The 26,204-nt window shown below is 55.0% G+C and overlaps 1 protein-coding gene across 4 annotated transcripts in view; it reads left to right on the forward strand.

The window, feature by feature from the left end:
- Positions 1–26,171, forward strand: part of ATP6V1C2 (ATPase H+ transporting V1 subunit C2) — a 48,261-nt gene extending 22,090 nt beyond the window's left edge. Inside the window, exons 3-13 of one of the 4 annotated variants that reach the window (XM_082641878.1) lie at positions 38–123; positions 7,186–7,280; positions 11,601–11,692; positions 13,007–13,105; positions 13,762–13,830; positions 15,710–15,802; positions 15,919–16,012; positions 18,600–18,737; positions 19,550–19,647; positions 25,188–25,320; positions 25,591–26,171. In XM_082641878.1, the coding sequence (XP_082498004.1) occupies positions 38–123; positions 7,186–7,280; positions 11,601–11,692; positions 13,007–13,105; positions 13,762–13,830; positions 15,710–15,802; positions 15,919–16,012; positions 18,600–18,737; positions 19,550–19,647; positions 25,188–25,320; positions 25,591–25,680 (1,087 nt within the window). In that variant the 3' untranslated portion in view covers positions 25,681–26,171. Of the gene's footprint in view, positions 1–37; positions 124–7,185; positions 7,281–11,600; positions 11,693–13,006; positions 13,106–13,761; positions 13,831–15,709; positions 15,803–15,918; positions 16,013–18,599; positions 19,326–19,549; positions 19,648–20,862; positions 21,150–25,187; positions 25,321–25,590 lie in introns of those variants that run through there. The other 3 variants (XM_082641875.1, XM_082641877.1, XM_082641876.1) reach the window with 3 other exon arrangements.
- Positions 26,172–26,204: the final 33 nt, after the last annotated feature.

Consider the following 26,204-nt stretch of genomic DNA (forward strand, 5'->3'; position numbering starts at 1 on the left):
TTCCTACTCTAACTGGCTTTTTGTTCTTTCCCCAAAGCCTCATAAAGAGAATGGCCCAGAGTGTGGTGGAAGTGATGGAAGATGCAAAGGGGAAGGTCCAGGAGAACCTTCTGGCCAATGGAGGTAGGTTCCTGAAGTGCGTTTATGACGGTGCTTTCCCAGCTCATTCTGGTCCATCAGTGGCCTCGGATGTGGTCACACAGTAGCGGCTGAAATGATACAGGCACCATGGAGGCTCCAAACGGACACATCGGCACCGCTGTTTGGAAGACGTGCCCGTTTACAAGCTTATAATCCTGCCGTCTCATTTCTAAAGCATCTGGCATTTCTTACCTGTAGCTGAACTGCTCAATGAAATTTGAAATGAAAATGGGTTCAGTGAGGTTTAATGGTTGGTTGGCTCACCCACCTTGTCTATCAGCCTCCACTTTATCCCGCATGGAGTATTCCATCCCCACCGCCCAACCGATTTATCCCTTTCCCCAAAGGAGGCTGAAAAATGCCTTCATTGTTGGGAACGCCTCAGACTGAATTCTTTAGTTGTGCCCAGTAGGTAGAGGAGAGATTGACCAAAAACACTCTGGGTAGCATGTTTGCCTTTGGCATTCTGTCTTCCCTATGCGAACAGGATAAATCTTTAGATTCCAAGGATGTTTTGGTCCATGAATTAGCGTACAAACAATTTGAGTGCACTTAAAATGTGCAAGACAAAAACTCTGAGGCTTTGGAAACCTTAGAATTAGGTGTTTCAGCATCTGTAGAGATAATTAAACCTATGACTCTATGCATAAGTATACTGAAAATGAGAACATACATTCTATATTTAATATTTATTTATATCATTTATTACATGTAAATTAAAGTCTTTTCCCTTCGGGGAACATTTCTTGTTTTTGGCCGCCATGTGGCATGCGGGGTCTTAACTCCCTGACCAGGGATCGAACTCGTGCCCCCTGCAGTGGAAGCATGGAGTCCTAACCACTGAACGGCCCGGGAATTCCCTCCTGGGAACATTCGCAAGCCTTTTCTTCGCTTGTTGTAACTGATAAATGGAACTGTTTGAACTCCCAGATCTGAACGTAGTTTCGTATGCTAATGCAGTCTAATAACTCCACCTCATTACATTGCAGGTTTGAAGGAAAAAATGAAATGTTTAAAGAGTAGGTTGTGCGTTGTTTGCCGTGTGTGTGCTCAGTGTGCCACCCGCATGTCCCCGGGAAGGTGGAATCTCAGTCTGGTTGTAGGGATACAGTGACCAGGTGACGATGGATTCCTCAAGTGACAATCTCATAGCGTGGTCACGATATCCATACAACACAGATAGCAGCCGTTTCTTCCCTCCCCACTCTTCCTTGCATCTCCCTTGCCTCCAGCAGCGGCCCTGCATGCCTCCTGGAGTGGTGAATGGCTTGACCCTGGAGCTCAAGATCAACTTGAGCGTCTTTTGGCTTGCGGTTCGCTTCTTGCCTTGACGGCTCTCCCTAGCATCCTCCTGCCTGTTCTTGGGGGCTGGCTGTTTTGTGGACCCTGACAACTTAAATGCCAGGCTTAGCTTTGTATGGCCTTGATGGGGTTCGCTCATACAGGGAGCCTTCCTCTCTCAGGCCCCTCCTGGGAGAGTCCCTACGCTCAAACAGGCCATTTCTGGTTTCCCTGTTAGAAGGTGTCATTTGCTTTGGTTTTTCTCCAGCCTGCTCAGACTGGTGGAATTGAAGCCAGCAAATCCTCTTAGGACGAATACAAATCTTTACAGATTAGAAGTCACCAAAATGCCTTCCCAAATGCAATCTGTTAGTTACACTGAGATTTTTTGCTGAGGCAAATCAAAAAAATTATTTTGTTCAATTGATGAACTGATCTTACTTCCCAGCAGGTAACTAACTCACAGGGCCCAAGACTGAAGCGTGGACTTAGGGCCTAGAGCTACTTTTCTACATAAAAACCTGGTCTTGAGGATTCTAGGATTTGAGCTCACATTACAATAATGATCAAAATGCTTACATTCTACTCAAAATTCACGTCAATTAAAATTAGATGTTATTATTACATTGTATCCATTCCCAGTCCAAATGGCAGGACTCTAAGAGCCGCTGCTTCTCCTCTCAGGAGGTGCAAATTCAGCTTCATTTGTTCGTATGTGTTTCATTATCTCTAGGCCTCCTGGGAGTTGGGTGCCCACAACTTCCAGACTAAAGCCTCCACAGCTGGTCCCATACCCCAGCCCTGTGCACACAAAGTTCAAGGACGCTAGGGCAGCGCTCATGCACGTGTAGTAAAGGCTCTGAAAAGTACTGCAGTCAAGAGACCTTTGAGACAGTTTGGCTCAGGCTTTCCTGATATTATTCGGATGGGGAAATATTTTTCTTCTGCAGGGCATCCAGGGAGCTAGTGATTGAGAGAATTAACTGGAGAAACTCAGTGTTGCCCCCAGCAGGTGGGATTTTAATCTGATGTCCCTGAGGGTACACCCAAGTCTTCTGGGCTGTTTCCTAGAGGGCCAGCAGCACTGGCCTTGGAAGAGTCAGGCTTGGTCCTTTGAGACCTTGGCAGGTCACCTCCCTGGGTCTCGGTTTTCTCACCTGTCAATGGACTTAATCCCTTTACGGCTGTCTGCTCTGCCTGGGGAACCTTTTGTTTTTGTTGGTTTTCTGCCTCCCGCTGCGCTTGGAGCGTGGAAGGACACAGACGCGTTTGATTGCAGCAGAGGCTGAGTGCACAGAGTCAGAACCATCCGAAGGCCCGTCTGGCTGCCCGCGCAGCAGGCCGCTGCCTGTGTGGTCACAGGTCCTTCTTTCTGCTGCTGCCGGGAAGGCCTTGTTTTGGTTCTTAGATGACATCATTGTCGCTCAAGGGCAGCCGCCTGTGTACAGCGTGTTTTGATTCAAAGTGAGCCTGCCTGGGCCGTGGTCTGACCTCACAGGCCCTTGATCCTCAAGACCAGGCTTCCGGACTTCAGCCAGGGAGAGGGGAGGGGACGGGAGCCTGCCATTTCCGGGGCAGACGGAGCGGAGGCTGCGGTACTGGCAGCACAGGAGGGCCCAGGGCTGCCGCTTTCCAAGGCTGAGGACCGTCCTCAGGCGGAGAGGGCAGGGCCCTTGGATGCGTGAGCTGGGGCTGGGGGGACGGGGCAGCGTCTGGAGCTGGGGCTGGTGCTCCCCACCTGGAAGAGGAGGTGTCGGAGGAGGAGGTGGGAGAAGTCACAGTCACAAACCAGAGGTTTCTGGAGGTTTCTGCGGGGAGACCTTCGCCGTCTCCTTATCTAACCTCCTCATTCATCAGACACTCGTGCCTGGCCATCGAGTACCAGGCAGTGTGCTGGGTGCTGGGCATCCAGCGATGATTGCCCTCCAGGAGCTCACGGCCTGGGGATCAGACCCACAGTGCCTGACGTGCTGTGATGGAGACCGAGTGCTTAGGAGCCTCCACGAGGAGGGGGGCTGAGTCTTAAAGGAATTACAGGCATTCTAGTAGAAAAGAGGGACGCGTTCTCTTTGGTTTGAGTGCTGTGAAAGCCTGGAGTTTGTGAAAATGCACGGACAGGAGACCTTGTCTGAAATGTACCTCTTCTAAGCAACCTGGATAGCGTTAGTACAATAATCAGGGTTATTAGGCAGATTCTCAGATGAAGCACTTGCTCCCTGCTGGGCACTGTCACAGGCTCTGGGGACACAGAGATAATCACCTGCCCTCAAGGAGGCTGAAAGAGCAAGGGAATCAGGGGTGATCGTGCAGCGTCATTAGTGGGATGAGGCTGGTGAGCATCCAGGGCTCCGGCCAGCAGGGGGAGGGAGGGTTGGGCAGGATTTCAGGAGTTGGTCTCCAGCCTGATGTTTAGGACAAGAGCAGCAGTGAGAGAGAGGGTGAGGGGTCGGGGTGGCTGAGCTCGGGTGGTGGTGTGCCCATGGGGTCTGGGGGGGGCAGAGGCAGGAGTCTCTAGAGCACACATCTGCCTGGCACCTGCCTGGGGCGGGCTGTTCCCCGGCCTGTGTGGTGGGCGATGGCTCCCACTGGGCAGCATGTGACCGCATGGGAGGTGTGTGACCGTCGTGCTTGCCCAGGGCCTGGCCCGCAGTAGGGTCCAGTAGCAGGATCGGGGTGACTGCTGGCACACGAACAGTCCTTTGTGACCGTCACTTCTGCCTCTGACTGCACCCCTGCCGTCATCCAGACCTCAGTGCAGTTCCTCCAAGGCCTGGATCCTTCCTACAAAGTCATTTCCCTGCCCTAGTGTAGCAATCCCCAAATCCATATTAATAACCCAATTAATACCAAAATCCGTATTAGCTCAGGCTGCCATATCAAAATACTGCAGACTGGAGGCTTTTAAACCACAGATGTTTATCTCTCACAGCTCTGGAGGCTGGAAATTCAAGGTCAAGGTGTTGGCAGACGTGGTTCCTGGTGAGAACCTGCTCCCTTCCCTGTGTGTTCACACGGCCCTTGCTTGGTGGGAGCACGGGGGGCAGGGGGCTCTTTGGTGTCTCCTCATAAGGGCACTAGTCCACTGGGGTCAGGGCCCCACCCTTGGTGCCTCAGAGGCCCTCTTGTCCATCCCAACACCGCTGGAATCTGAAGGACCCTCTAAGTCAGGAGACCAGAAGTATCGGAGTGTGGTTCTTGCGAAGGTGCCGACAACGGCAGCTTCCCTGTCCCCCCAGAGTGTGGCCGCGCCTGCCCGAGGCCGGGGCGGGGAAGGAGCGTGGTCCTCCCTGGCCTCCACGTTCCTTGTCTCCTTTTCTGGTGGACGTTACGCGACTTCTTCTGTGCCAGAGTTTCCTCATCTCTGAAATGGAGATAATGATAATATTGAACAGGGTTGAAGGGTAAATGAACTGAAATAACTCATGCGTCCAGGCCAGGGTCAAGCACCAGCCAGCGTCAGCTACTGTAATGGTCGTCACCAGCATCGTCATCCTGCTGACCTCCCTCCCACAGGCCACTTCCCTCCTCCGAGCCCCACTTCATTTCTGTCTGCCGTGTGGGAGCTTAACGGACCCGAATGTCCGACTTTGCTCGTCCCAGGCTGAGCCCGTCTCCGCTCGCCTCTGCTCATCCCAGGCTGCCGCCTCCCCGCTGCCTGGCTGAGTGAGCATCCCCTCCTTTCACCCAGTCACCCAACCTGGAAACGCAGGTGTGCCCCGAGCCTCCTTCGTGCCCCAGGGGTACTTGTCCCTGCGTGCTGTTGTCGGCCCCCTGCCTCCACTCCCTGGGCACGGGCCCCTCTTAGCTTTCCCTTCTCTCTCCCTCAGAGCCCCAGAGAAGGCTCCTCAGAGCACCAGTGTCCTCACCCGGCTATGTCCTGACCTCTTGGTGACCTTTCTGCAGTGCTGTTGAGGTTGGAGTGACGTGTGTCTCACTCCTGGCATGTGCGAGGGGCTCAGGAGGTGGGCCTCGTGTCTGTATCGCCACAGGAGACGGTGCAGACGTGACTTTCCTGGCCCCGCCCGGCCTTCCTGTTCCCCCTCCGTCCACGCTTCCTGCTCCATCAGCGAGACCCAGGGAGTCCTCATGCCCCGCGTGTGACGCTCACCAGTCCACGCCGCCCGATGCCCAGCATCCTCCTTCACTGGCCACGTGGCAAACTCTGTCCCATTCCGTCCCTGTGTGAATACGGGGTCCCCACGACGCCCTTGGAGCCCCCCCAGGACAGGAGGCAGGTGTGGGCTCTCCCTTTCCTTCCTCAGCCGCTGCCAGCCTTGTGTTACACAGCTCACTGTAGTGTCATGTTTTTTTTTTTTTTTTTTTTTGCGGTACGCTGGCCTCTCACTGTTGTGGCCTCTCCCGTTGCGGAGCACAGGCTCCGGACGCGCAGGCTCAGCGGCCATGGCTCACAGGCCCAGCCGCTCCGCGGCATGTGGGATCTTCCCGGACCGGGGCACGAACCCGTGTCCCCTGCATCGGCAGGCGGACTCTCAACCACTGCACCACCAGGGAAGCCCCCATGTGGTGTCATGTTTGACTCGTGTCCCGAGCAAACAGTGAGCACCTCGAAGGCGAGGGGTCTACGGTCTGCTGTCCCCAGCACAGTAGTGAGCTGGCCTTCAGTTGCGGTGACTGAATGTCGAGGGAGCAGTGACCTGTCCCTTTTCACCTGCCTGGAGGGCCGGCATCCACATAACCTGGGGGGAGAACCCAGGAGAGCAAGGCCCATCTTGCTGGTGTTTGTGGAATCCTGGGGGCCCCCTTAGCGCGTCCTACACTGAAGAGGTAATGGACCGGGGTGTAGCCTGCAGCTGGCCCGCGGGTCGCACCCTTTCAGTGTGCCTAGAGCTCACCTGAGGAGAGAGGGCCCTCAGGAGGTGTGCGGACACCCCTTCGCGCACCCACTTCTCAGGTCAGGAGGCTGAGGTGCGAAGAGATTTGGTTACTAGCACGCCCCAGGGCCCCCAAGTGCTGCCACCTGACCTCCCAGCCCCTTCCTCCACCCACGGCTGGGTAGAGACAATCACAGACGCCCTGAGCGCGCAGGTTTAGGCTCGCTTTCGGAGAAAGTAAGAGAGAGAAGAAAATTTGAGAAAACACCGATTTGTTCCGCTCACTACGCACTTTTATGTAAAGAACATACCCTGACAAATGCACGTCTGTACCAGGTGGTAAAAACCACCTTCACTAACTCCAGTATTTCGCTAATGTTGAAAATGCCTTTGTTGAAACGGGCGTGTGAGGACCTGGCCTATGTCTAGCGCTGGGACGTGGGAGAGGCAGGGAGATGGTCATCTGCTGGGAAGGTGGCACCCATGGTGGCTGTGGGGTCTTGGGGGTTGGCTTGGGGCTCTCTGGGGTACCTCGAACTGACAGCTCAGCTGGGAGTGTGGTCGAACCAACTGGAAAAGGCAGGGGATTCGTCTGGTGCCGCAGAACATCTCCGACTTCGTGGCCACCCCCTGGGAGAGCAGGGCCTCCCACACGCGGGGCTCTGGGGCAGCCGTCTGAGTTTGAGTCTGGGTGCGGGAGCGCACCGTTACAGCACCCTGAGGGTAGGGCTACCCGTGGTCCTGGCCGACGTTGGCCTGGCCCTCTGCTCCCGTGGGGAGCACCTGCTCTCCCGGAGGGGGAGGGCGCCCCGAGCCTGTCCTTCCGTTTCTCTCGTTGCTTCCTCAGTTTCAGCAGGGATGCTTGGCCTGCCTGCGTCTCAGGAGAGACGGGAGGTCCGCTGTCTGTCACAACGTGTTTATGTTCTTTCAGCTGACTTAACGTCCTTCGTGACCCACTTCGAATGGGACATGGCCAAGTATCCTGCGAAGCAGCCGCTGGTGAGCATAGCAGACACTCTGGCAAAGGTAAGAGAAGGGCCTTCTCTTGGGGGACGTCACACTGCTGTGACCGGCGTCACTGACCATCTGGGGTGAAGCTACACGGCGTTTGCACCCTGGCAAAGCAGGGAGGGACTTCCCAGAGGCGGGAGGCTGGGTGGGTTCTCGTCCTGCCCAGTGGCCCTGGGTGGGGTCCCTTCCCGTCTGGCTCCCGCCAGTCCTGACTGGGCCCTGAGCTGTGGCCTTCCATGCGCCGGGCAAGGTCAGACACCTTTGGGTTTCAGGGCAGCCCTGGAAACGGCTTGGTGACCACCTGTCCTCCCTACTCCTCTTCCAAATCTGCCACTGGGCAGGGTGGCTTCGTCTTACAGGACACTCCCGTCTACGGGTGCTCTGAGCCCCTGGTGTTCTGACCCCAGACCCCGGCACCTGTTCACTGCGCTCCCCTTTGAAATATGCTGATGGAGAAGTCAGCCCCACCGTGACTCTCCTGACCCCAACGGTGATTGTTTACTTAACAAAAACTATCTGCTCCCGTGGAGAGTTTGGCTTAAGAGCCCTAACTCCTGGGAGGCATCTCCCGGGGTCCCACCCCTGGTAACAGTGGGGAGGCCGGTGGGTGCTGCCCCGATGATTGCACTGTCTCGGTGAGCGGGGTGCCTCCAGCTTCTGCTGCATTAACAAGAGCACCAAGGCGGAGCCCTTTGGGGACATCGCCGGTGTCTTGCAGCATGTTGACTCCTGCTGGTCTCCCTGAGGGTGGGCGCTGATGAAGATTCTGAGATTTAGCCTGATGGTTCATGACCGCTGTCCCTCCCCTCCCTCCAAGATGCACAGAGCCCCTAATGTGTCACGTCTCCTGTGGCTGGGTGGCTGGGTGGCTGGGTGGCTGGGGAGCATCTCAGCCAGACCGGGAACAGAGCCTTCCTGTTGTCTCAGGGCGACAGAAGCACCCAGGTGTGTCTGGGCGGCTCAGGTGAAGGTGATGGGCTGCTGGGACCCACCCCCTTGCAGTCCTGTGCATCTCCTGCTGGTAGGCAGGCGCCCGGCCTGTGTCTCTGGGAGCACGGTTGGGACCAGAAGGCTCCGGAATCTGGCTGAGGCTCATCGGGCACCCTTTACATCACAGAGGTCCCAGCCCCTCCTGGGGCGATTGGGCAGTGATTCTGGAAGGCCCCTCGAGGAGGGGCTCCCAGAGCACCTGTGCCAGGTGTGGCATCCAGGAGGGTGTTGTGCACCTCCACCCCCAAGCTGGAAGCACACAGTAGTTTGTGGGACTGGCCGCTCCCCGCCCTGCTCAGGTGAGGCCAGGCAGAGCCAGGCAGCATGGCCAGGGCTGTGCCAAACGTCCACTGGGGACAGCGCTCGCCGGCATGGCTGTCTCGGGGATGCAGGCAGTGAGGGGGGTTCCCAGAGTGCATTGGGGCGTCAGCTGAGGGGGGAAGCAGAGCAGTTGTAGAGGACAGGACCTGGCTTCTCTCTAGTCCGGGGGACCCAGAGAGTGACTTGGGCAGGAAAGCAGGGTGGAGAGGAGGGCACTGGTTTGGAAAGCGCTCCCTGTGTGCCTGGAGCCACGCTGGGCTTTTACTTCCCACGTCACCCCTATGGGATAGGTGTCGCCTTCCTCTGCTTTCAGATGGGGAAGCTGGCTGAGAGGTTGCGTGGCATCCCCCAGGACCTGCAGATGTTGGAGTATTGCCCTGGGATGGGGATGCAGGTCTTGGTTGGGCTGTATGCCTGGCATCACTTCCCAAGGAAGCCCTGGGCTGGCTCCACTGCCAGGAATCAGCTCTTTGAGGCCAGCCAGACAGAGGTTCCGGGTATTGTCTCCTTCACCCCGTCCTGCCCCAGGAGCACTCGAGCGCTGCCCTCAGCACTGGCTCAAGCCTCTTCCCCTCATTGGGAGATCTAAATCTGTTAACTAGAGACGTCCTAGTCAGAGGAACTCCCTTCTCTGAAAGTGACCAGCGTCTTCGAGGTGTCTGAACAGGTCTCCCCACCTGGGAGGCGCCCTGTGCTGACACTCTCAGGGCTGGGCCCCCGACCCTCCCAACAGCTGGGAACTGAGCCCACCTGCCTCCCCTAATGAAGAGGAGCCAGAATGGGGACCCAGCCCCTGGCTGTGTCCGTCTCCACGGGCTGGGTCACAGTGTAGTTTCAAAAAGGCTGCCAGATCTCACCGGCGTAACAGCAAACAGTCTCTTTGCCTACCACACGCATGTCCACGGTGCTCGGCGGGGGCCTGCTCCCTGCCAAACCGCTCAGGCAGCGGCCACTGGCGTCTCCACCACCTGAAGCACCTCTGGGTGCTGTGCAGGGAGGTTCACAGGGTCTCAGGGCTCTGCCTGGCGCACCTGCCCCTCAGTGGTGGGAAGTGCACGCCAGCCACATGCCAGAAGGAGCAGGACTGGGAGCGTTCGGTTCTGGACATGTTCTTGAAGCACTGCCTTGTGCCGGCCGCTCTGCCTGGAATTGCAGAGATGACCCAGGCCCAGCCTGCCCTTGAGGGGCTCAGTCTGTTGAAGAAAGGACTCACCTTTCTGGATGACCTGCTCTGAGGACTGTAGCAGCTCATGGTAATTCCATGGCACTGAGCTCAGAGAGGTTGAGAAGCTGACACACGTCACACAGCCAGAGCTGGAACTGGCGTTCAGATTCGGGCCGGACGGGTTTCCAAGTCCTAGTTCCTCTCATTGTGTTGCTGGTTTCTAAACATGGTAGTTTTTCTAAAACTCTGTAGTTTTTCCTTGGCTTGTGGTAAAATCAGAAGAATAAAGACGACACAGGATTTTTTGTTTGATTTTTTTTTTCCTTTAAAAAAATAGAAATGTATAAATCTTATTTTAAAAATCAAGATCTGTGGCTCGTAGCCATGTCAATTTCCTGGTTACGCTATTGTACTCTTGTTATGTGAGATGTTGCCAATGGGTGAGACGGGTACATGGGATCTCTGTGTACTATCTTGCAATTTCCTGTGAATCGATAATTATTTCAAGGTAAAAAGGTTCTAAAAATTGTAAAAAAAAAATTATAAATCTTATTTTAAAAATCAAACAATCAAAATGGAAAGATGAAAGCGTTAAAGGCCCCCCCCGCCAACATCACCCACACGTTCCCTCCCCTCCAATTGCCTCTCCCTTTAATCTCCCTAAAGGTAACCAATGTTTACAAGTTTAAAGTGGACCCTCTCGTCTATATTGAAAGTATATATATTTCAACTCAAAATTGCTCATATCCTACAGATGGCCTCCTTTTTCTGTGTAGTGATTCCTGAGATATTCCCGTAGCAGCAGTGGTGTGCTGCTCTGTTGTGCTTGTTGGTGCGATGTAAATGTCCCCTCCGCAGCCGAGGGTGGGCCACCAGTGAGGTGTCCCTGAATGTGTTTCCTCCCGGTGTGGCCTGGAGGAAACGGGCAGTCTCCCAAGAGCCACGGGACCAGCCCTCAGGCACGGTGTTCCGTGGTGTGGGTGCCGTGCTTTGTCGGACCAGTTCTGTGTTCGTGGACCCTGCTGTTAAAGTGTGAGCCAGAAAATCCCCACAGTTCCCACGTGCAAGAGGGGTTCGCCGCTGTCGCTGAGCCGCTGGCTTCAGTGACCTCGAGATACTGATTTGCAGTGATCGTCGTAACAGCTGCTGAGTTTTGAGCGCTTCCGTTGAATTGGGCCTGGTGAGCATTTTTCTTTCACTGCTGTGGGTGAGTTGTCACCCTGGCTGAGCAGGTGGGGCACCTGAGGCCAGGCATCTGGAGAGCTGCGCCTCATTCCCCTGCCCACCGCAGGGGGGCATCCCGGACGTGCTCCTGAAACTTCCAGAACTGGGGGATATCCCTAACGTCAGGCTGGTGACCTGCCTCCAAACTGAAAAGAGCCTTCCTACCTACACAGAACAGGAAGGGGCTGCCCTGGGGCACAGCTGAGCCTGCAGACCTGGGTGCTGGTTGGGGCTGGGCTACAGCGGGTCCCCCGAGAAGCCGGGATGGGGGTCAGCCCGAGCTGACCTCTACCAGAGCCTGAGAGCATGTGGAGTTGGGGCCCTGGGGGCCCTGAGAGTACGAGATGGGCTTGAAATCGGGACAAGACTCAGCTTGCTGAGTGATCCTAGAAAAGCCATTTATATCTCGAACCCCCTGTCGGCAAAGTGGGGACATTAATCCCTTCCCTGCCTCCCGGGGTGAGCTCACTGTAGGGTCAAATGCTGGAAGGTTTGGGAGAACAGAGGGGAGAAAAACGTAAGCCATCCCGGCCAACGGGCAGGGTGCAGTGTTTTCCTTAAGTGCACCAGGAGCAAATTGCGGCAATTTTGAAAAGTTCAGCCAACTCTTTAAACTCTTTTGCTTTTCCAAATAGCAACTGGCACAGATTGAGACAGACCTGAAGTCCCGAACGGCTGCCTACAGCGCTCTGAAGACAAATCTGGAGAACCTGGAGAAGAAATCCACGTGAGTATTCGGGGTCCCACACTCCTTGCGGCCTCAGGGCCTGGCCGGGGCAGCGTCCAAGCCGGGCTCCTGCACGGGCCTTTCAGACCACTGGGTGAGCTGGGTGTCTGTGTCTGAGAGAGACAGCCAGCCAGCCAGACGGACAGACAGACACAGAGGCACTCCTGCCTCTTCAGGAGTTATGTGCTGGGCAGGGAGGGCCAGCAGTAACAGTGGCTGATTGAACACACACGGAGTGCAGGAGGGGAGGGTGAGGAGGGTCAGACAGTCTCTATCTCCCTCTGATGTTTCTCTTTTTCTTCTTCGGATCAATGTTTATTAAGTACCCACGATACTCAGGCCTTATGCTAGGCCCTAAAGATACAGAGCAGAATAAAATATCATTTCTGCACTTGGAGAGCTCACAGTTACTCACTTAACAAATAGTTATGGAAAGTCTGCTTCGCGCAAGGGGTGCAGGTATAAACCGGACAGGTAAGGTCTGATAGCGTAAGGAGTCCGGGACAGACGGGCACTGCAGGGTGCCTTTGGAGAGGGACCCTAAGGGCCTTATCAGCGATGGCTGGTCGGCATGGGGAAGAGGGTGTGTGGGCTCCGGGCGGGGCAGTCTGGAGAGCCCTGTGGGCCGGCTTTTTACCTAAAGCTTCGGCCTTGACTAAGGGCTCAAGAGCTCTTTCCTCGGGAAGCAACGTGCACTTGGGTATGTAACCTCACGGCCTACGTGCTGATGCTACAGACCGTCTCGGTAGTTGTGTTTTGGCCCATTTGCTGATACGATAGCCTTGATCTCTGTGCTAAAAATACCATGCCCTTGATGAGACAGGTTCCACTGGACACATGTACTATTTCAGGTGAATGTCCCCTGGCTGCTGGACCTGTAAGGTGTGTAAAGTGAAACGGAGCCCTCTTCTGGGCCTGTCTCTGCCCGGAGTGGCCCAGCTGGTGGCGTGAGCTGACCTCTGTGTTCCATTTGGGTAACATAAGCTGCCAGTCGCCAGCGGTCCCCTCCCAACAGCCGGTGGCTTGTTCTGAGGCAGCGCAGCTGCCCGAGGTGTTGGATTCAGCTCGGGTGACTGGTGATAGGACCTGGGGTCCTGCCAGGCACAGCAGTTCTGGGCGCCCAGACACAGAGCTGGGGGACACTTAGCCCAAGGCCCCCACCCCTCCCCAGGAAGCGTCCTGAGCCTTCCTGTCCCCTGCTGTCCCAACACCTGCGTGTCGTGGGGGTGCTGGGGTCTGTGCATCCCACAGGCCCAGGGATGCCTCTGTGTGCTTCTCTGCTGATCACAACCCCTTTGTCCCACGTGGATTCAGGGGAAACCTCTTCACTCGGACGCTAAGCGATATTGTGAGCAAAGAAGACTTTGTGTTGGATTCTGAGTATCTGATCACACTTCTGGTCATTGTTCCCAAGTAAGTGGACCAGGAAGGTGAGTTGTTTGGGGCCTCCATCTGGGCTGGTGATCACAGAAGGAAATTCATCCCGCCCAACAGAGATGAAGCGGGAGTCCCCCAAGGCCAGATCCTGGGGCCCTAAATGGCAGCTGTGGGGTGGTCAGGGGAGCAGGTGACAGTGCTTGTGGCGGTAATAGTGACAGAAGCGGTCATTTCTCGGGCATCTGCTGTGTGCCCGATGCCACACACAGGAGCTCGTTTCCCTCACAACACGCCTGGGGTCAGGCGGGGGCTGTTACTGTTCCCTTGTCCTGCGGCTTGAGAGGTCAGCTGGTTTGCCCCAGCTCACGCAGGGCCAGGATCAGAGCGGCCAGCTGGTTTGCCCCAGCTCACACAGGGCCAGGATCAGAGCCCCCAGCAGGAATCTCCTGAGTCCTTCTCACAGCCGCTCCACGGTGCCTGGGGCCTCATGGGGAGGCTAAGCCCCAGATGGGGCTGGGGACAGGGGTCCCAAAGCCCACGGCAGTGCCTCAGGGGATGTTTGGGGCACTGTCTGGCCCCTAGCCCTGCTCCTCTCAGGCCCTCAGGGAAAGGGGCATGCAGCTTCCTGGACTCTCAGGACACCCCACAATCTTTTCTGCATAAAATCACTGAATGATTCTGTACTCTCACAGACCAAGCTATGCACAATGGCAAAAAACCTACGAATCCCTCTCGGACATGGTGGTCCCACGGTCGACAAAGTAAGTGAGACCTCAGCTTGGCCCCAGGGCCTGGGGTGTGTGTGGGGTGGGCAGGTGTGGGTGCTCTGGGGCACCTAGCCACCAACCATGCCCCAAGGGCACAAGTGCCTTCAGCCCTCCACACTTGTGCCTTCACAGCCACACACTCAGCCACGTGCCAGACTCCCTCCATCTTTCAGGACCCCGCTTCCTTGCCCCCTCCTCCGGGAAGCCCTCCCAGACTACCTTCCGGCCCTCGGGGCATGCAGGGCCTACGCTGTGCTCTGCTCTGCATTCTCAGCTTGGCCTGGATTCTTTCCCACCTGAGGGTCAAGCAAGAGCCTGGCTGTGATGGCCGCAGAGCACGAGCAGGGGAGGAAAAGAGTCTCGACGTGTGGCCTGCTGGGGTCAGAGCAGGAGCAGCCAGTGAGGGCTGGAAAAGTGACAGCAGGAGGAATAGAGGAACATGGTTGAGCCCTGAATACGACACAGCTGGGAAAATCAACAGTTTAGCGTCACGGGCATGAGCAAGGATAAATCTCACCCTGTGATGTTAAGCAGAAAGCAAGTTGCAGAAGGGGACACACAGCACGAAGCCATTTACTTAAAATCTAAAAGTGGACAAAACTAAACTGTATGTGACTTGGGTAATGCAGGTGCACGGAATTATGGGTGTTTGAGGATGAGAAACGCCAAACTCAGCACAGCGGTGACCTAGGGGTGGGATTAGAATAAGGTTGGGGAGGGCGTGTGGGGCTTCTATTGTATGAAAATTGTTTTATCTCTTAAGCTGGGCGGGGAATACATGGCTATTTATTCTCTGTACCTTTTCCCATGCCTGAAATAGCTTGCACTTTAAATGATTTCTCAATGAGTCTTGGGCAGCCCTGCCCACTCCCATCCCAGCCCAGAGGCCTCTGGCCTGGGGCGCCTGCTGGCTCTCCCAGGGTCACAAAGTCACTGAAGGGTGCAGGGCTCAGGACAGTCACAGCCTGAGGTCACCAGGGGAGGCTGGAGGAGGAGGGCGTACAGTCCGGCAGAGGAGCTGGCCCTCAACGCCGGCCTGCTTGGCAGGAGTGTTCACTGCTCTGCAATGCTGGCTCTCCACGGCCAAGTGCTGGGAAGTCCTGCCAGGAGAGGCTGCTTCAGGAGGTGGCTTGACTTCTCAGACCAGAGCCCCCAGGCCCTCCATTGTCAGGGGGCACCTGGAGTCTGCTGAGATTACTCTGGAAAGGTTTCTGGAACCTGGGTCAACCCCTATGGGTGTGGGCTTGGAGAAGCAGGAGAGGTGACCCGAGACCCTGCTTGGGCCCAAGGGCTCCCATTGTCAGGTCATCTGGCCAGTGGGACTCAAAGACGCTCAGACCACGGGCCCCAGTGACCCCCACATTGAGGACAGCAACCGCAGTGGTCCTACCTCAAGGTGTGCCAGGGAGACCGTGTCTAATTAGAACATTGTGCCATTGGACGTGAAATGCCCATTGTGGGATGGTTTCCACCATCTGGAACTTTGCCCTCTGCTTCGTTACAACCACAGCGCGTTAGAGCTGGCGCGCCCCTCTCGGCGCAGCAGGTGACTAAGACCTGCGTACAGCTTGCTCTCGGCCAGTTTATGACCTGGAGCCCACCCCAGAGCCGAGCAGGTCTCCGGCGTTTGGGTCACCCCTGGAGCCCTAGCCTGGAGGGTGAGAGAAGGAGAGGAGACGCCGGCAAGGCGCCGGCAGCTGACACCGCGCAGCCAGGAGTTTGGTGCTAGGAAGGGACGCCCTCGCTTCCTCCACCCTCGCGGCCACCAGGCTCCCCCTGCAGCGACCCACCCCGCCGGGGAGAGGACAGGCTCCTTCGGCCCAGCTCCAGGGCCTGGTGGTGAGTCCAGTGAACAAACGCTTCTCTCCCACAGGTTGATAGCTGAGGACAACGAGGGCGGCCTCTTCACCGTGACTCTGTTTCGAAAAGTGATTGACGATTTCAAAACCAAAGCCAGAGAGAATAAGTAAGGGCTGGCCTCGGTGGGTTTCTCCGGGTTTGGTTTCTCTCCATTGCAGGGGGGGTGGTCTCTGCTCTGACTGGAAGCTTCTTAGCAGAAGCCTCTCCTTTGCTTGTTTTAAGGTTCACTGTCCGTGAATTTTACTATGATGAAAAAGAAATTAAAAGGGAAAGGGAAGAGATGACCAGATTGCTGTCGGATAAGAAGCAACAATACGTGAGTCTATGATACAGGCCCGGAGGATTTTCTTGAAGGCGTTGGGTGGTGCCCGCGCACCCAAGGCCTGGAGCAGAAGGGCCCCGCCTAAGTCCCAACACCCACGCCCAACGTCCCTACTTGCCCGGTGCACACTCCTGGGGCTGCCAGACAGGGTCTGGGGGAGGGTGACAAGCACCGGTAACCTGGAGGTGACACATGAGCCGTGAGCCCTGCTGTAGGAGATCTCACCGAGCCTGGCACTGCCCTCCGGGAAGGAACTCTTAGCTCTGTTCTGCGGAGGAGAAAGTGAGGCTCTTAGAGGTGAACCAGCACTGGCCCTGGGAGAGGACCCCACCTGGCCGCCTGCGGTCGAGCAAGGCTGTCAGGGCTCCGGGCAGGAGCGCCTGTGCTGAGAGTGGCAGGGCCACCGCCTTGCAGAGTGCAGCCAGCCGTCACCCGAAGCCCTGGTCCGTGTGATGTCCAGGCATGCTGTGACATCCCCGTCACTGGCACCTGTATTTACCTCCCTGAGGCTTTTAGCAAAGAGTGGGTGCTTATCCTAGAGACTTCCAACCACAGCCACTCAGAACCTTCTCGTGTGAGGGCAGCTGAGCTCAACAGAGAGAAAAACAGATTTTCTTTTTTTTTTTGCTGTACGCGGGCCTCTCACTGCTGTGGCCTCTCCCGTTGCGGAGCACAGGCTCCGGACGCGCAGGCTCAGCGGCCATGGCTCACGGGCCCAGCCGCTCCGCGGCATGTGGGATCTTCCCGGACCGGGGCATGAACCCATGTCCCCTGCATCGGCAGGCGGACTCTCAACCACCGCGCCACCAGGAAGCCCTAGATTTTCATTTTTGAAATGTGAATGGTGTAGCCTTGAGAAAGTCGCTCTGTAAAATGGGCACCTTCAGGACTCGGCATCCTCCAGCTCAGAGCGGGGCTGAGCCAGTGGGGGATGTTTTCAGGTCCCCTGCCCTACAGTCCCCCCAGGGAGGGTTCTCAGAGAAACTTCCAGTTCAGCCTCTAGAGTAGAGAGGAAGGGAGGGGTGAGGAAAGTTGGTGTGTAAACGTGAAGCTGTGAGTGTGTGTTTGGGTGAAGAGCCAGTGCCTCCCGTGCGGCTGTGCCTGTGCCCCAGGCTGCCTCCTGCCTCGGGCTGGGGGATTCTGTGCATCCCGCCTGACCTCTCTGGCTCCGTGGCCTTTGCACAGGGACTGCAGACACCTGGCCCCATCAGGAGTGAGAACCAGCAACGGGGCCCCAGAAATGGGGTCCCCAGAGCCCCACTGGATGGACCCATCCCCCTCTGAGGAGGAAATGGGAACTGATCATATACAACTGCCTGTGAGGGATTTCAGCCCTCTCCCCGAGGAGAAAGGCACACGTGCGCACACACACACATACGTGTGTGGACATGTGTGTGCACGCCAAGGGAACACACACTTCTTAGATCCACAATCTGTCAGGCTTGGGTCAAGGCTCCGGGGCCCTTCCTGAGACTAAGGACTGAGCTGCAGCCCTATGCCCCTGGCCTCGGACCTGACTCACCAGGCAGGAAAAATGCTCACCAGCAAGAGCTGAGATCCAAAGGGTTTCCTCCTTCACCTGAGCTCGCCCAGAACCCTAATATCCCAAGAAGGTTCCAGCCTTCTCTTTAGCCGAGCCCTTTCCCCGCTTGCTTTAGTCCTGGCCCGAGCCCCCCACGGTGTCTCTGGAGGGAGCTAGATGGTGGCACCTTTCACAGGTGACCAGGGGCGAGCCTTTGGCACCCACCTCCACGGTGGCACAGACCCCCTGGGGATCAAGGTGATATACCCGAGCCCAACGCCTGCGCCTCTGTCTCAGGTTGCTCGCTGGCATTTTTTCGTGTGGTGTAGACTTCCGCTCCCTGGCTGCCCCGGGGAGCCCTGCCCAGTCTCCGTGGAGGGGAAGCGGAGCTCCGAAGGCCAAACTAACTTGGAAACCTGTAGTTCGCTGCGAGGCTCTTGCTGGGCGCCAGCGAGCAGGGGTCAGCCCTACCCCGGCTTCTTAAGAATCTCTTTCCCCCTTTAGCCTTTTTGGAGGTGCATAGGACCAGCATCCTGCGTCCTAGGGTGGTGGGTGTCAGTTCCTTTTGAGAGCCCCGGATGGGATTTTCCCGCTGTTTGCACCTGTCTGCAGAGAAAGATGATAAAGGGTCGAATGTGTCCTAACAGCACGCCTGACCAGTTTTCTGCATGTAACATGCTTAAGTGCATCCTGACGGCCAAGGAGGCTACTGTGAGCTGGACTTGGGAAAGACACCCTGACTCAGCCCAGGCAGCCCGGAAGGCGGAGCTGGTCGCACAGACGGTCCAGGGAGGGGCAGCTCCTGGCCGAGGCCAGGCTGGGGGAGGGGCTGTGGGCTCTGCCCGTGGCATATGGAAGCCGAGGACTTTAACACCCCCGCCCTGGAGGGGGAGGGCCAGCAGCACCGGCTCACCTCCAGTCCAACCAGCACGCAAGTCCCAAGGGTGGGCCGGCACGCCTGAGCCCGCCTTCAGGTGCTTTTCAGGCCGTGAGAGTGATTTCTGTTTGTTTGTGATGCATGTTTGCTGAAAGATTAATAAATGATTTCTGTGCCTTTAGCAAACTTCCTGTGTTGCTCTTAAAAAGGGATCATCCACCTTCCCGGACCACAAGGTTAAGGTAACCCCGCTAGGGAACCCCGATAGGCCCGCTGCGGGGCAGAGCGCCAGAGAGAGAGAGAGTGAGGGTGCGGGTGAGGTAAGCAACCCCCCGGGAGCCCTGGGGTCCCCGGCTCGCACGTCCTCGCCCGCGCAGGCATCTCTGGAGAAAACAAATCCTTGCTTTTCCTGTTATCTACTATGGCTTCTGAGGTCTTAAATTCAAGGATTCCAGAATCATGCCTTCCTTCTAATCTGCAGGGTCTCTTGGGAGCTGCCCCTCCCCCTCCCCCAGCAATGATTGGTGCTTGCCGGCCAGGGTGCCTTTGTCCTGGCTGGCGGTGGCTGGAGCTGGTGATGGGGCAGGTCCTGGCTGGGGGATGGTGGTCGGGCAGCTCAGCTCTCTTCCCCTGGGTGCCCGCCCCTGACCCACCCCTGACCTTTGTGGGCATCCGAGGAGGACCAGCCATACCAGCATTAGCGAGAGCGGCTGTGGCCACGTGCAGTGGGGCTGTGAGGAACCCCCTGGAAGTGGCGGCTGGTGGATGATGCCGGGACTTGGGGTGGAGCCTTCGAGAAGTGGGGCTCCTTGGAGGCGCAGTGTCAGCCAGAAGCCTGCTGGCTGCCTGCTGAAAGCCCCGAGGTCAGGGGCTGCCCACCCCCCGCAGCCCGGTGGGTCATGGCCCCATGTGTGTGCCGGCTGGCAGGCCCACTGAGCTGCCCCAGCGCCAGGTGCCCTGGAGAACGTGGGCCTGGGCCTCACCCTGGCCTCGTCCGACCGACTCGCTGCTTCTGCTCGTCACTGGGCGTTTCTTCTCGGCTCGGGGCTTGCTCTGTCAAAACCCACGTCCCTTGTTGGCCGGGCGTCGGGTGGAGTGGCCGGGAGGGGTCACCGCACTCCTGTCCCTGCAGGGCCCGCTGCTGCGATGGCTCAAGGTGAACTTCAGCGAAGCCTTTATTGCCTGGATCCACATCAAGGCACTGAGAGTGTTTGTGGAGTCTGTGCTCAGGTGCGTGGACGAGATGCCCGCCCTGGGCTGTCCTGCGGTGGGAGGTCGGGCGTCGCCAGCTCTGGGGCCACCTGGGCTCTGCCACCCCCCTTCTGGCCCCTCCGGCCTCCTCGGGGACACGCCCTGGCTTTGCTGCCCTCTTCCTCTGCAGCTCCTGGCTCTTGGCAACAGGCTTAGGGTTTCCTTCCCTCAGTCCTGAGGGCGCCTGCTGTCCAGTGCTTTCCTGCCAGTCATGGGGCTGGTGTCCTGCTGTGCCCACCTGCTCTGTGCAGCCCACCAGGGGCCAGTGGCTCCTGGAAGAAACACCAGCACCGACCGTCTCCATCCTTGACCTTTGAGGCCTAACCCTCAAGGCAGCACAAAAAGTAAAACCCAAACCAAACCGAACCAACAAAAGCTAAACTTATTTTACCTTTTTTTTTTTAAACAAATGCAAAGTAGGTTCACTATTTTGTAGAAACTATAGGTAATCCCAAGGAGTGAATAAAAAGCACCAAGAGGAAGCACTGCTAACATGCTGGTGTACCAGCATCCTTCAGATTTGGGGGGTTTGTTTCTTTAAATTTGCAGATATGCATAACTTTTTTTAACTTTTTATTTTATATTGGACTTTAGCCGATTAACAATGTTGTGATGATAGTTTCAGGTGCACAGCAAAGGGACTCAGCCACACATAATGCATGTATCCGTTCTCCCCCAGACTCACCTCCCAGCCAGGCTGCCACATAGCACCGAGCAGAGCTCCCTGTGCTCTACAGTAGGTCCTTGTTGGTTATCCCTTTAAAATAGAGCCGTGTGTACATGTCAATCCCAAACTCCCTGTCCCGTCCTCCCTGGTAACCATAAATTCATCCTCTAAGTCTGTGAGTCTGCTTCTGTTTTGTAAATAGGTTCATTTGTATCATTTCTTTTTAGATTCCGCAGATATGCATACATTTTACAAAAATGGAATCAAACAGGAAATATCTGTTGAAGCCTGCTTTCTACTGTGTTTGAACATATCCCGTGTCCTGAGCTATGGGGCGGGGGGGTCTTGGCAGCACTGCTCACGGCCGCTGCCCCCTTCTCCCAGAGCTTGGCCCACTCTGGCCTGCAGGCTCCAGGGCCCCTCGGCCCCTCTGGCCTGCAGGCTCCAGGGCCCCTCGGCCCCTCTGGGGTGGTCTTGCTGGGCCCCTTCCGCCTGGCTGACTGCCCCGCTCTCTCTCTCCTGCCCAGGCTTCCTAGGTCTCCGCTGCCGTGCACTTCCCGACCGGCTTCGCTGGATTCCTGACTCATCTTCCCTCCCCGTCCCTTCCTCCTGATCCCCGTTTCTCCCTGTGGCCTCAGGTCCTTCCCCAAACTTCAGGGCCCGCTTGGACACCTCCTCTCCCTCATCCTCATGTCCCTCCCCGCCTCCCTGCACCTCACGCACCCCTGACGGCCCTCCATCCTGCCTTTGCCTTCTCTCCTGCCGTCTCCCGCCCAGCTGTTGCTTGGGCCCCTGCCTCCAGTGCATCCTCCTCGTGGCTGCCAGTGTGGTTTTGTCCAGATACAGACCGGGTCTGATGGTGGTTCCTCGTCCTCTCAACCATCTCAGACCCCTGTAGTGGCGAGGACTGTGGCGCTGGGCTGAAGGGCACACTCAAGATACCCCGGAGTGTTCCAGCCATCGAGAGTGTAGACAGGCCCAGTCTGTCCCTGCTCACCTTGGAAATCAGGGGTTCTCAGGCCCAGTGTGGCAAAGCCTGCCCAGCCTTACAGGATGCCCATTTTGCTCAAGTGAGAGGTTGAGAGGGACGTCCCTAATATTTGTTTCATCTCGGTAAAAAACAGTATATGCAAAAATAATTCCTTTCAAAACTATCAATGTATGACATTTTCAAAAACTGTACTTTTTATTTCTCCTGAATAGTTGTAATACATGAACACTGTAAAAAAAAATCAAGTTCAGAAATATGTACTATGGAAAGTAAGTTCCTCGCAGCCCCACTGCCCATAGATCATCCCAGTTAATGGTTTCAAGACTCTTCTCATCCCCCAAATGTCATCATTTATACTTACTGTTCTGCAACTTGCTTTTTTCATCTGCTTTGCATTATAGTCTTATCCGTATGCATAGAGATACTCGCTCCTTCTTAATGGCTTTTTCGTATTCCATCGTATGGAGAGAGCCTAAGCTAAGAAAATAGATGTTAAAGCAACAAGTTGATTAGAGCAGACGGGTAAGGTTCGCCTGTTTCTTGATCCTCCGACCCCGTGTAGGTCTCTTCCCCCAGCTCGCACTTGTTGCTGTGTCTTTTCTCAGAGCTGGTTCTGTCCTTTTTCCCTACCCTGAGAGCTGGAGGGGAGGGCTGGGGTGACTTGGCCTCTCTGCCTGTCACCCAGCCCAGAGTCAGACAAAGAGGAGGTGCCCCACGTTTGTGGCCTGAAGCAAATCCAAGAGAAGTGGACCAGCCCTCAGCTGAGGAAGTGCTGGTTCATTCTCAGGGTGAAGTGAATCAGGGGCTTATGTCACCCAAGGTGAGGATGGAAACGGGCCCTGGGTGAGTGGTGGGACCATGGTGAGACCGGAGAAGCTGGTGGCTGGGTCATTAGTCTGGATCTTGGGAGAGGTCTAGTGGGGAATGGATATTAGGGGAGCACCAGTGATGACTGATGTGTGTGGATGGGTTCACCTGCAGAGAGTCGCTTAGAGGGAATGTACCAGCATTTAAGGAGTGGAAGCAAAGAAGCCTGTGTGGATGTCAGAGGCCGGAGGAGGGAGAGATGGGTGAGTCAGGGAACAGAAGGTTAAGGCTTTAGCTGTCTCTGGGATGGGGCCGCTGGGAGGTCATTGGTGTGGGCAGCTCGAGTGTAGTGGCTGAAGGATGCTTGGGTGACACAGGACATTGGGTGCTCTCGGATGTGGGGTGAGAGCGGGAGGGAGTTGAGGGAATTTTTATTTTAAACAGGGCACGATGGTGCCATGGTTTTTTTTTTTTTTTAGTTCTGGATATGTAGAATTTTATTTTTTATTTTTTAAAATCTTTATTGGAGTATAATTGCTTTACAATAGTGTGTTAGTTTCTGCTGTATAACAAAGTGAATCAGCTATACATAAACATATATCCCCATATCCCCTCCCTCTTGCATCTCCCTCCCACCCTCCCTATCCCATCCCTCTAGGTGGACACAGAGCACGGAGCTGATCTCCCTGTGCTATGCGGCTGCTTCCCACTAGCTATCTGTTTTACGTTTGCTAGTGTATATATGTCCATGCCACTCTGTCACTTCGTCCCAGCTTACCCTTCCCCCTCCCCTTATCCTCAAGTCCATTCTCTAGTAGGTCTGTGTCTTTAATCCCGTCTTACCCCTAGGTTCTTCATGACCTTTTTTTTTTTCCCTTAGATTCCATATATATGTGTTAGCATACGGTATTTGTTTTTCTCTTTCTTACTTCACTCTGTATGACAGACTCTAGGTCCATCCACCTCACTAGAAATAACTCAATTTCGTTTGTTTTTATGGCTAATACTCCATTGTATATATGTGCACATCTTCTTTAGCCATTCATCTGTTGATGGACACTTTGGTTGCTTCCATGTCCTGGCTGTTGTAAATAGAGCTGCAATGGTGCCATGTTAAAGGGGAGGGTGGTGGCTGCAGTATTCTCAGCACGGAGAGTGCAGGTGGAGGGCTCCCCACCAGGGGGCCCAGAGGGGAAGGAGGCTCCTCTACTGAGGCGTCCAGGAGGGGGCAGCAGGGGGGGGGCCTGGAGGAGGAAGGAGCGGAGAGCCGACCCGCCATTCCTGGAAAACAGGTTCTGAGCAGGATGAGGTGTTCACTAAACTGACCTGGAGGGAGGGCTGGCAGGGAAAGGGCTGGAAGGATCTGGAAGAATGTGCAAACCCTGAAACCAAGAGGGGAGTGGGCTGAGAAAGGGGTCCAGGGCGTGGAGGCTGGATGAGGGGCTAGGAGCATTCGTTCAGCCAGTACTGAGGGGGTGCCTATTACCCGCCATGCACTGGGGATCCGTGAGTGAACAAGACAGATGCAGAGCGCTGCCTGCAAGGAGCTCGCAGGCTGGTCAGGGGAGGAGAGCTCAAAAGACGGGGTCCTTGTTCAGGAGAATAATAATCTTCCAGGGCAACCTGCTGATGAATGCGATGGGATGACCAGATTGGAGCATGGCAGAGGCAGGTTCTGTGTCCAGGTAGCAGAGTGATGGTCTAGCAGCTGCATCTGGGAGCTGGAATGCCGTCTCCTGGCATACAGGTTGCCTGGGCTGTGAGATTGGTGACCGTCACCCTTTGAGAAGGCTGCAGACTTCCCTGTAGTAAGCGGGTAGAGCTGCGCTGGTGAGGTCGAGGGTGTGGGGTGGGTTTCCAGGGCACCGGGAGTTCGGGGAGGAAGTTCAGGAGGGAAGGCAGGGCGAGGGTAACTGCTCGTGCGGGTAGTAGGGGCTTTCCAGAAGCACTACGACCCTGTGCTCAGTGTCCTCCGGGTGACCGGAGCTTTGGTGGCAAGGAACAAAGAAGGAATGAGGGCGGTCAGCTGGGCCATCCTCTCACTCACGATCCAGTCCAAGTGCCCCTGCCATCCCTGCCAGCATCTGCCGGCCTCTGTGGCCCTCGCCTCTTGGGTTTGGTGGGGCCCCGCTCATCCAGTGTTCTAAGGCAACGGGACTAGGTACGTCTTATGCTTGGTTACAGTGAAGCAATTACAAATGGCCCTTTCACGTGTTTACTTCACCTTTCTGCAGATCCACTAGGAGACCTCGGGACTTTAGTGAACACTTTGCACCATTAGCAGGCAGAAATGAGGACGGGAAAGCCAGGGCTAGTTTATGGGCATTGACTGTGAAATTAAAACTAAGTAACACCAACAGGTCAGGCAGTAAAGGGCATCCTAAGCCCAGCTTTCACATGCTGGGCTCGGGCATGAAGCACAGGTGATAAGTATCGAACATCCAAGCATTTGCTCACTGGTAGTATATATATATGTATTTTAAAAACATTGAGAATCACAAAATGCACGTTTACTGTTTCTGTAGTACCCAGTGTAAATATTTTAAGTGTTCGGAGGTACCACCACAGGAATAGCTGCAAGTGGTTTCAAAGGTACTCATGGATACAAAGTCCATTTTAAATCCTTTCTGTCCACCCAAAACTCAGCAAAAAGAATTCACAATCTTGATAAACCAGATTTGCGTGTGTGTGCGTGTGCTGGTTTTTTCAGTGGAGAAAAGTATGTCAGCTAAGCTGGGTTTTAGACGAAGACTTTGGAGTCAGACTATTTAGTCAAACAGCCTCCATTCAGCTTGACCCCTCACCACCTGATGATTACATACACCCCAGAGACCCCTTAGCTCTTTAGTTAAAAAACTGTCACTATCAGAAGTGCGTGAGCATATTCTAGAGATTTTTCCACGCACAAAGATCTAGCAGTTAGTCTCACTTCTGACCCCCGACATTCCACTCGAGTTTTCTTTTCCTGAGCTATGTTGCCTCGTTTTTCATTCTTATTGGAGTGTCAGGTTCATCTTACCCGTATCTGCAGTAACTCCTCTACACTTTGAACAGGTATGGATTGCCAGTGAACTTCCAGGCGGTCCTCCTCCAGCCTCATAAGAAGTCATCCACCAAACGTTTAAGAGAGGTTCTGAACTCCGTCTTCAGACATCTGGATGAAGTCGCAGCCGCAAGTATATTGGATGTAGGTATATTTTATCCAGAAAGAGCTGCCTTTCTACAGTAAGGTCAGCCTCTCCACATGGGAGGTACTTTCCCAAAGAGGTACCTGCCAGGCTGTTAGGAAAATCTACACTTCACGAATGTGAAAGTTTTAACAAGAGGTTGTGTGTTTGGGGTAGGGGGCGGACTGTGGGGCAGACAATACAGTCGATGCCTAGAGAGCTTTCCTCAAACAGAAAAGTAAAACAAGAAACGAGTTTATGCACTTAGAACGTGACCATGTCTTTTGTAGGCATCCGTGGAGATCCCTGGATTGCAACTCAGCAACCAAGACTACTTTCCTTATGTCTATTTCCACATCGACCTTGGTCTTCTTGACTAGAAAGATGAGCCGGCACCGCTAAACTTGCATATTTGTGCAAATTACCACAGACGCTTCCTTCCTTTAGCCAGAGAAGAGTTGAAGTATCCTACAGAATTTTAAATTTTTAGAGAAATTGCTCACAAAAATTAGTTACAGTTGTATTTATTTTTTTTAAGTTACAATAAAGAAATGTTCTCAATCCTTTGAATTGTCTCTTCATTTACATTCTAACATAATTCAAAACTTCACTTTTCTGAATGTTTTACATAAATGGGGACTTCCTATAAATTGCTAACCTGCCGCTTATTTCACGTCTTAATGGACATTTTGTGAGGGTTTAATAATAGCGTATTAAAAACCTTGGGCTAACTGTATAACCAGCTGTATACCCTAGTAGTCACTGGTGATGGCCCAAAGACAAAATAGTGGGGGTGGAATGCAGTTCTCACTTGACAAACCATTGTTTTTCATCCTTCTATATAAGCTCACTTTACGTTTCACACTTATAGTTGAAACTCAGCCTTGCAGGACACGTGTAAAAT

This window comes from Mesoplodon mirus (genome assembly GCF_964341445.2).
Source record: "Mesoplodon mirus genome assembly, chromosome: 14".
Lineage (NCBI taxonomy): Eukaryota > Metazoa > Chordata > Mammalia > Artiodactyla > Ziphiidae > Mesoplodon > Mesoplodon mirus.